Below are 10,138 nucleotides of genomic sequence, written 5' to 3'. Positions count from 1 at the left end.
TCGGATAGAGCCATATCTGAAGCGTCCCACAAAGCGTCTAAAGTGGAACGGGGGTGGGGAATCATTTGCGCGCCATCGCTCCAAACCAAAAACACAGCTGTAGCAGCAAACACAGTGATAGAAAGCTAGCCCATGTTTCAGCCTTGACGACAGCCGGCTTTTTCGGGCGATCACCGCCCTGTGCACCCGATTCGGTGCTGTACCCTCTCCTGTGGCTGAGAGGGAATGGATGGAAGATGGGCGGATCGTGGAGAGTGACGACATAGATGGTTCCCCGGCGGTCCTTCATAAGCAGGACGCTCGAACGACATTTTCTACAAGCGAACCTTGGACAGACCGCGAACGTCCTACAGCGTGGATTAACTTGCAACGAATGTAAGTTTGAGAATGTTCAATCATTGTTCCTTCTTTCTTAATAGCGCACGCTAACCCGGAAATGCAAAATGGAAAGAAATTGTATTTTGCAAACCTGCTTAAGGGAGACAAACGGAATGTTCACAACCTCTTCATACGTACTCAGGATAGCTAGGAGCAACTTTAGAAAATATTTTTCTGGTAGGTGGAGTTCGTCAGGTCTTCAAGTACTAGAAATGTAGTAACCACGACTGGGGGTGCTGATTATAATTTCAACGTTTTAAAACTGATGTTAGAGTGAATTGTGAGAATTTGTACAGTGCAATGAATAAGTAGTAAATGTGCATCTTTAGTACAAGTTTACTATCACTGTCTAGCTTGGCTACCCTTGTTTCAGCATTTAAGGGATTCGGACTGGGAACCGAAAAGAAGGATGGCGAATGAGGGAACGAGAGATGCTTATTAAAGTGAATAACTAATAAGATGTGCTGAGGAAACGTTGGTCGCTTCGAAAACAGGAATAACTTGAAGTATTTAATGAAATCTTTACTCTTGCAGTGGTTTCAACGCAGCTGATAGTGACGGCATTTCGTTGCGCGCTAGAGATGTAAAACTGAATAAAAGAACTTGTAAATTGCTGTTTTGCTAATAATTTTTGGAAGGGTACTAAAGCGAACGCAAGATGTCCGATGGTTGTTAAGGGCAACAGAGTGGATTACAATAGAAGGCAAGTGTGGCGGTGGTGCAGAAAGTGAGGATGCAGAGGCGATTAGGCAGCTTTTGGTGATAATGTGGTGGCCGTGGACTCTAGCCAGAATTAATTGGAGGGATATGTGAGAAGTCTTTGTCCTCCATTGGACGTAGTTAGGTAGAAGAATATCATTAACTTCCTTACAATTTTACCTAGCGCAGGAATTTATGGCAAACGTTTTTCACTAGACAGTAACCTGAATTACAAAAAATCCTTTTCCATTTACCGGCATGTAATCGTGCATATTATTCTATTGCCTATTTTCCCAACAAAACAGTTTCAACATTCAATCATCGCAAAAGGCCAATTAAGTCCCAGCTTTGGTCTGGTGTTTTCCAATGTCCAAACAAGCCTTGTGATCGGTGTCTGTTTTTGAATTCTAAGGCAGCAGATGTGCAATTTTTACATCTGTATTTGTTGCATTAAAAAATTAATTTTCTTTTTTTAGTGCTTAACAAAGCCGTCCCAAGATGGCTCGAGTCACTCCGTGTGTCCTCATGGTAAGTATCTCCCCCTGTTGTGTGGTTACTGTATGAGAATAAACATTAAGTGACGAAGACAGAGCCGGTAATATATAGTTCGCTCTGATTGTATATATTATGTGCGGCTGAAATGCTAATGCCAAAGAACAGGACAAGTGCATTACCGCATCACTGAGTCAGCAACACTGCATTCGTCTTTTCATAAGCGCAACTGGAGTCGAATGTTCATGCTGCTGAGTACTTCTGCCCATTTGTATTTCAATGAGCATAAGCGCCTTTCGGCTTAGTTAGCCGCTGTTGAAACGGTGACTGTTTGGAAAAGAGAGCACGCAGCTTTAGACACGTAACTTATCAAAACTGCATGCAGAGTGCCAGTATTAAAGAACACAGGTACATGAATAATTCTTATACCCTAGTTACACGGCCGGCTGAACCGCGCTTGCGCTTAACCGCGGCTACCGAACCTTACCGAGTTTACTGAACTGAACGGCGGTTACCACGAATAGCAATTCTCCGTTGTTATGCAACTCGCTTCTATTCTTTATTACAAAGACCAAGAACCCCTTGGGGACATCATACAGAGTGGTGGGGTGATTCGTATAGCAAAGCTGCATTTGCAATTGTCTAAGTCATTTATAACGCAGCGTCCAGACGGCCGGCCGACAGCAACGTCTGGTGGCAGCACTCATACACCGCCACGCCTCCCACAAGAGAAGCCAACACATTTTTTACGGCAGATCCGTGGAGCCAGCATCCCAAAAACCTGCTACGATTAGTTTTCTTCGTAAATTCTGACGCCTGAGATCAAGAAATTTCAAAATTTATTCCACCTTGGGGACTGTTGAGACGTAACATCTCGCTGGTAGGACTGAAAACTCTTGATATAACACTTTTCTGTTCAGACCTCCATTTGAGTTTCCGCCGGTGCGGCTTGGCTGATCTGCTGCGCTTGTAGGCTAGCTCCGCTGCAAACTGTTCACTGAAATCAATCACATCTTTATTTGATGCACGTCAATAGGGCTGACAGTAAGTCCAATGCGCCCTCCGTTGTGGCTTTCATGCGAAACAGGCTAGGCCTAGCGACGACAAAAGATTAGCGCACTGCCAGAGAGCCCTCGTCCGCAGTGCTCGCTAGCAGCAAGCTGATGGCATCCGGTTCTCCGAGCGTTATAAATTTGTCGCCTACTCGCATCATGCTGCATGCTGCAGGGAGTAGAACTATTTCCGGCGTAACGGGGTAGCTTGAGAACCATGGTATGTTCTTGCAGTACGGTGCTGCTGCGCCACCGGAAAGTACTCGAAGGCTCTATAAAAGTGTCGTCGGAAGGCTCTATAGACACTGCCTATTTTAATGTGATGCTCATGAAACGTGATTTCGCGTGAAAAGTGTGCTTCGTTGAAGCGGGACAGCTCGCGCGCTTTTCTCCCTCTGATGCTGACGGGTGCCTTCCGTCCACACAATCTAAAGAAAAAGGAGTAAAAAGAGAGTAAGCTCTCTTCTACTGCCCGCGCTTTACAAAAGGGTGCGCACCAGAGGACTTGTTAATTCCGTTTTCCTCCCACGTAGGTGTATTTGTCTTTAGAGTGCTGCTGCCATCGCCCTTTTCTCGGTTGGCGACGCAAACCGAGTTCGCAAAGCTCTCTTGCCGATAAACGTGGTTTCCCGATAACCGTGGTTCCCAAGACGTAACTGTGGTTTGGTACGCCATGTAACATGGGCGAACAGCGGTTTCGCTCAACCGAATTTAACGAAACAGTTGTTAACCCGCCACGGTGATTCAGTGGTTAAGGCGCTCGTCTACTGAGCCGGAGTTCCCGGGTTCGAACGAGACCGCGGCGGCAGCGTTTTGATGGAGGCGAAACGCAAAAGGCACCCGCGTGCTGCTCGATGTCAGTGCGCGTTAAACTTCCCCAGGTGGTCGAAATTATTGACTCCTCCACTACGGCACCCCTTTCTTCATTTCTTCTTTCACTCCCTCCTTTATCCCTTCCCTTAGGGCGTGTTTCGGGTATCCACCGAGATAGGTGACAAAGTTTTTGCGCCATTTCCTTTCTTCAAACACCAGTTTTCATTTTCATTTTCAACTGTGGTTAACACTGATGGGGGAGAAGGCATTAAGGCTGCGCGAGGGTTACATAATCCTTGAAACAAGAATGCTGTCGTAATGCTTCAGTATGTTATGATGAGGGTGTGCTAGACTCCTGAGGAATCTTGGACCTACATAAGCCCTTTAAGTTGTAAAATGCGCCGTACGCTCGCTAGGCATCTGTAAAGCTGCCTGTTCAAACTTGTTTCTTGAAAATGAATGTTACCAGTTGCATCTTTGAGACCTCTGATATCGCCGTGCGCGAAGGGATGATCACGTGGGATTTCTTTTTCACCTATTTCGTGAGCTTACTTCTTGATGCCCAGGAAAATAATTTTTAGAGCGCATATTCGAACATGAAGTATTTAAGATTTTTTTCAAGACAGTGTACTGTTTGGCGCTGCAGTTGTCGCCGAAAACGCAGTTGACAGGAAGGTAATTTTTGTAATAGTTTGTGTTCACTCACTTGAATGACATATAAAAACGCTCTGATTTACTACGTATAGCGGTTAATAACATGATTGACGATTACTGTACCTATTCTGGTTCTGTATATTTGAATTTTATATCTAGATTTATTTCATACAAAACAAATTCTGTGCTTCAGGCATTAGCGAGCCAGAAGTATCAACTCCAAATACTTTCTTATGTAGTAGTTCTCCGATATTATTAGAGATTATTAAACTCTTCCTCCTTGACCGCTCATACGTGTAACTGCTGACCCTCAGTTTGGATTGCCAAATATATTAGCAATACACAAAATGATGTGTTTGAACTTTACTCAGGTGGATAGTGGTGACCGCGTAATATCTGAACAGGTTTACATCAGTTTCGTGGTGATCTCGCGTTCCTTTGCTGTTAGCTATTAAAATTATTGAACTATTTATTTAATATATTTGAAGTTCATATATATAATTCAGGTAGCTTCAGGATAATGAACTTGGCCTGTAATCTCGCTAGTTCTCGTTTTTTCACTCCCTTCTTATGAAAAATGCTTTAATTAACTTGTTTTCTATTTGCAGGTCTTCGCTTTGATTGGCTACATATACTGCGGTAAGTAACATTTCATAAAGGGTGAAACTTTTCCGCGCTACAAATAGTAAGGGGCTTTCGCAGGGGCGCCATTTGTGCGTCCATTTTCGCGCTACTCCTACGCGCAAACCATGGCTGGGATCAGTTCCATTGTCAATTTTAGCTAATGTCCTAATCTTGCCCTGGGCTCCGTTGAAATGTCCCCTGAAAGCTCTCACGAAAAGCTCTTCAAAGTACACAAAATTCTTAGCTCAACCTTTTTCGTGCCCTTCACTGAGATTGATCTGAATATGTTTTGTTTTCTTTTGTGCATACACTTTAAGCATTCTAACGTTCTTTCTTCCCTGGCTTGCCTTCCGCTGAAATTGAAACAGGTCGGAAATTGAAAAAAGACGGTCAGATGTTTTTTGCCGCTCAGGCTTCTTTTGCTGGCGCAGTAAAAAGCAAATAATCTGTTAATAAGGCGAAGTGACAAGTGAGAAAAGTTGGGCGAGTTGGTAGATATTCATGATTTACAAGAGCGCAGGAAACACGAAAAAAAGGAGAATAGGCAAAACAAGCGCTGTGGTACTTTAATTAATGCAAGGGGAGAAAAAGTTTTCTAAACCGTTATGGTTGTATCTAAATACACTGTCGACCATATGAGGAGTCCATTGCTCGCGGCGTGCATACATGTATTTCTTTAATTTCGGGACATTTTTACTACCCAGGAATGTTATGATGAAGCTACCATTTACAGTGTGCTAAGTTTAGCAGAAAATAAATATTACGTTTTAGGTACAGGTTTACGGATTAGAGTAAAACCAGGAGCACTAGAATTTCTTCTGCTACCTTGTTGCAGAATTTCAACTAAAAATATTATTTCTATTATTATTAATATCACTAAAAAATATCGGAAGACATGAAACGTACCTAGTCATGGCGTAGTTGTCCGTTCGATACCGGCATACTGCAAGTTATATACAGGAACCTCTACACAAAGCTTCTTAATGGAATCACTGTTCTCCGCACGGTTTCAGGAAAATAGTTGCTGCCCAGATTAGCCCCATAGTTGAACTTTATTTCGACAGTACTAATATAAAAGCATATATAAGCTGCTTCCGAAAGTGAAAACACGTGTCTGACGGCGTCCTCCACAGTACAATGGGCAAAATACGCAGCGTGACAAATAAGTTACGTGCGTCATAATATGTAGAGAGGAGAAAGTCTGGATTTCTTTGCCTACAAGGGCGAACTCTTCTCGCACGTGAGCTGTTTTCTAAGCCTTAGGTACGCTCAAAACATTGTGAACGCACTGAATATTTTTATGTGCCACACAACCTTCCTAAGCTGCTGCCTGATGTGATGTTCCTAATTCATTCTAGCAAAGAAATTAGAGGAATGTGGTTTCGGTTTAGACTTCTTGTTTTCAAAAAACTCTTACCAAGTAGCCCAAACCAATTGAGCTACTGTTTCTTCGCATAGTTTGTGCTGGGTGTATGTGCATATCCATATTCTATTGTTCTTTCTATTTCACCAAATTCTCAACGCTGTAACTGGTCAGCAATTCCACTAAAGTCCATTTTAGCAGGTTCGTAATTTCTACCTTGCTTTTTGTCATAAAGATTGCAACTGATATAGAGAGCAGTAGGTTACAGCGAACAGTGCAGTTAAATTCTAGAAAAGGTTCTTATTTGTTGCTCGAGCTTGAATAGAAGAAAATTGCGCGACTAAAGTTACAATATACAAAAAGAAAAAGAAAACTTCGGTTGATACTGCGCGAGTACTGGGTCAGTGTATTCTCACAAAATAATTTGTATTATAATGCATGCTGCCCATGCATATAAACTGAGCAGCAAATGGCAGTGACTTATGCTAATTAGGTATCCCTGTAAATGCACTTTCTACAAGAGCTAATCAATACTTAATTGATTCCGGCAAGGAAATAGACAAACACTAATTAAAGTCTATGAAAGCAGCTTGCACAAACGATTATTCTGAAAAGATCGGGGAATGTTCATTAGGGCCAGGCTAGAAAGCTCCGAAGGTAATACATTGGACTAGGCCCTGAAAATACATCTGCTCTCAGGAAATTCGGAGCTTCACCCCGCAATGTGAATCGCAATCGCCTCTATTTTTTTTCTCTTTTACACACAGCTCACACAGGTGAGACCGACTGCCAGCGTCGTCGCCGCAACGAACAGCGCGCGACAAGAAACCTGACAGGCCTTCTGGTTCCCGAATGCGACGAGCACGGCGAATACAAGGCCATTCAGTGCTTCGGAGAGACCGTGAGGGGAAGGCCATTCTGCGCTTGCTACGACAGGGAATTCGGCCAGATCAAGGGCCCCTCTAGGAGCCTCAGGTCCTGCAACTGCATCCGTGCTCACCATGAATGGGAGCACAGCAGAGGCAAGTTCCCACGAAGCGACCTCTTAAATTTTTTGTCTTGATCATAATTGTTAGTGCCCTCCTAATGCTGCACACAGCGCCTTATTTTATTCCTGGGAAAAATACTATACTGGAAGCCGCTTAGGTCTTTGTTTTCAAAAGGCTTATACTTTTTTATCAAGAGAAATTTCCTGAAAATGTTAAAAAAGTGGTGCGCTGAAAGATTCTGTAATTATTAGTTTTTTCACTCATAAGCGTTGCAGCAACGCATAAATATCTCTCTAATTTTGATCATAGGATGCGGATTTGCAGGGTCGTAATTATGATTTGCGATGTGTTTGAGTTGTAAAATTTTGATTCTGGGCTGCACGGAACCTCTTTTTCGTTTTTCTTACAGCGTGTTACATTTTTTATTACCGGTAATAATATGTTTTTTTTTCTTTCAGCGATGTGTTACTTAGAGAAACCAACAATATTGATATTAAGATCTCTAGAATCTTCATGAGAAAAATCTCGTTTTCTTGGTGGTATAATCTGAAAGCACTATGACACTTTTCATAAAATCTTCAACATGCCAGTAACACCATAGGTGTTTTCTATAGGAGGCTCTGTAAAGGCCAGAACAAACTAATTAGGTTTAAAAAAATTTTGTGGAGGAGCGGTGAATGACACCTGAACGGGTGAATGAATATGTATGCACACGCTACCTATAGGAATTTATTTTATTCAGCATTGTTATATGAAAGCAGTATCTAATGAATCAGTACTATATTTAAACATTAATCTGACCGAGCTCCACAGATTTCTTGCCATGAAATTCCAGTTTTTATTTGGTTTTCTGCGCTTATATGGGATCTCTTTGCTCTATGTGAAGCACTCATAGCAAAAGTTATGTGTACCTGGCGGATTCTCGTAAAGGTAGCGCTGCATTAGTGCGGTAAATTTGCTTGCTCGAACGTTCGCGAGATTTGTATGTCCCCCGAACAGGGAGGAAAAACGCTACGCATCGACCCCAACCGTAGACTTGAAGGTTCATTTCCTGCCGCAGATTCATCCCGCAGGGATAGCGAGCCACGTTGCGATACCACATCGGGCGAATTCAACCCGGTGCAGTGCAGCAGGGAGGAGCATTGGTGCGTGGACAGGGACACGGGCGCACAGCTTAGCGAGAAGCAGAGGGGCGGCTGTGCCACTGACCTTTCGCATGCCTCCTGCGGAATTAGTGACACCCAACACGGTCACGGCGCTGGACACGGTGACTCTACGCACCGCGGTGGATCGCGTCACTCTGACAGCTCTCACCACGACGACGACTCGTCTCACCGTGGCAGCTCCAGCTCACGCGGCACCTCCACCTCACGCAGTGGCTCTGGCTCACACAGTGACACCAGCTCACATAGTGACACCGACTCACACAGTGGCTCCAGCACATCGCACCAGTCTGGCTCTGGACACTAAAGCGACACCATGCAGCCGCGACAAAATGAAGCAGTAGTGTCAGTGGCGGCGTCTCGTTTGGTGAATTAAGTCTGTTTACGACCATTGAAAGCACCTGTACTTGATCAAAAAATTCAGGTTCGATAATAAAGCAATGAACACTGTAAGCCACAGGCATTTGCTTTACTTCGTAGATGCAAATAAATTTTGTCTCAAAAGGGCTTGATATAGGCATCTAGAGTTTTGTTTCGGCTTGTTGGTCTGTTTACATAGCGAGCAGAGGCACCGCGAAAGCACGAACAACGACCGCAAAAATGCCGACTGAAATGGTGCTAAAATTCATCCCTAGTTATACCGGCATTTGGTGTTCATTACGTTCCGCATAGCAGTAGCATTGCTATTCCCTTTCAAGAGAACGGTGAACACAGAGACAAGGATTTATATAGGACACAGGAAAGTACACCATCCTGATCTCTGGCATCCCAATAATTAGGTATATAAATTGTGAATTAATCCCCGAATGAAGTTAAGTATTGCGGTACCGAAGGCTAAGTCTCAGTATCCAGTGCTCCAAGGAAAAGCCGCTTTAGATGTCTCACATTTACATCAAAGATGCACCAGGACGGAGAAACATGAACGTTCGTGCCTTGTAGCTCTTCGATATATCTGTGATAAATGGGTTGGAAGCAGCCGCGGTATTGTTACTCGTAACGAAAATAGCTCATAAAGCTGATATTTAGGTAGTTCTTACACGCAGCCTTTAGGGTATTCTGTACCCATTTTTTTGCACACAAAATGACATTTTCAGAGTGAGATTATTAAGATGAGGAAACAGACAAAGCCTAAGTGATTTATTTGGAGCAGGCAGCGCCTAAGATTATTATTCCAATTACCTGTAGTCAAGGTAGAAGGCGAAATAACTGCAACCACGCCATGGAATCAAATAATTTGAGCGCCGGGAAAAAGCTTTCCTTGAAAATGCTTACCATAGAAAAAAACTGGCAGTGGTTTAACTTGGCTAACCCTGGAATTCAGCGAAAAGCAACCCTCGCTAAGCGTCCGAGGCTCGACCATGGCGTTTAACATAGAAATTATTTGTGCAGCACTCCCTAGAAATAGTCTCTCTTGCAGTCTATACACAGCTTCCAACGCTTCTTGAGGCCTTGGAAACAGTTGGAAAACGCTTCTTTTGTCTGGGATGTCAGCTCCCTTGTGGCGTCTTGTGGGCTCCATGCTCCCCATTCAGTGAATTTTAGGGCTCTCTTCACACGAGGAAAAATGAAAAAATCTCATGGGGAAAGGTCAGGCAAGTATGATGGATGGGGATGTACAATAATGCTGTGCTTGCCGAGAAATTTTGTCACGCTGAGAGCAATGTGCTGCCTTGCGTTACCGTGGAGAAGGCTCCATTCTGCAAATGCCCATAAGTCAGGGCGACGGCGTCTCAGTGAATCACACATGTATTGCAGCACCCGGATATAAAACTCCTGATTCACCGTCTGCCCTTGTGGGACGAACTCGTGGTGTATGACACCTCTCGCATCGAAAAAAATATCAAAATCGTCTTTGTTTTAGTCTTCTATTGCCGCACCTTTCTCGACGCCGGAGAGGTGGAGGACAGCCAT

General features: G+C 43.7%; 1 protein-coding gene across 1 annotated transcript; it reads left to right on the top strand.

The window, feature by feature from the left end:
• Positions 1-249: 249 nt before the first annotated feature.
• LOC144132798 (U20-hexatoxin-Hi1a-like) lies at positions 250-8,739 on the top strand. The gene is made up of 5 exons (XM_077665459.1): positions 250-375; positions 1,554-1,605; positions 4,697-4,727; positions 6,843-7,097; positions 8,125-8,739. The coding sequence occupies exons 2-5, from the start codon at positions 1,576-1,578 to the stop codon at positions 8,532-8,534; spliced, it is 726 nt and encodes a 241-aa protein (XP_077521585.1). The 5' UTR covers positions 250-375; positions 1,554-1,575; the 3' UTR covers positions 8,535-8,739.
• Positions 8,740-10,138: the final 1,399 nt, after the last annotated feature.

This window comes from Amblyomma americanum, chromosome 5 (assembly GCF_052857255.1).
Source record: "Amblyomma americanum isolate KBUSLIRL-KWMA chromosome 5, ASM5285725v1, whole genome shotgun sequence".
NCBI lineage: Eukaryota > Metazoa > Arthropoda > Arachnida > Ixodida > Ixodidae > Amblyomma > Amblyomma americanum.
The sequence above is the reverse complement of the archived record's forward strand: the minus strand, read 5'-3'. Positions and strand labels throughout refer to the sequence as shown.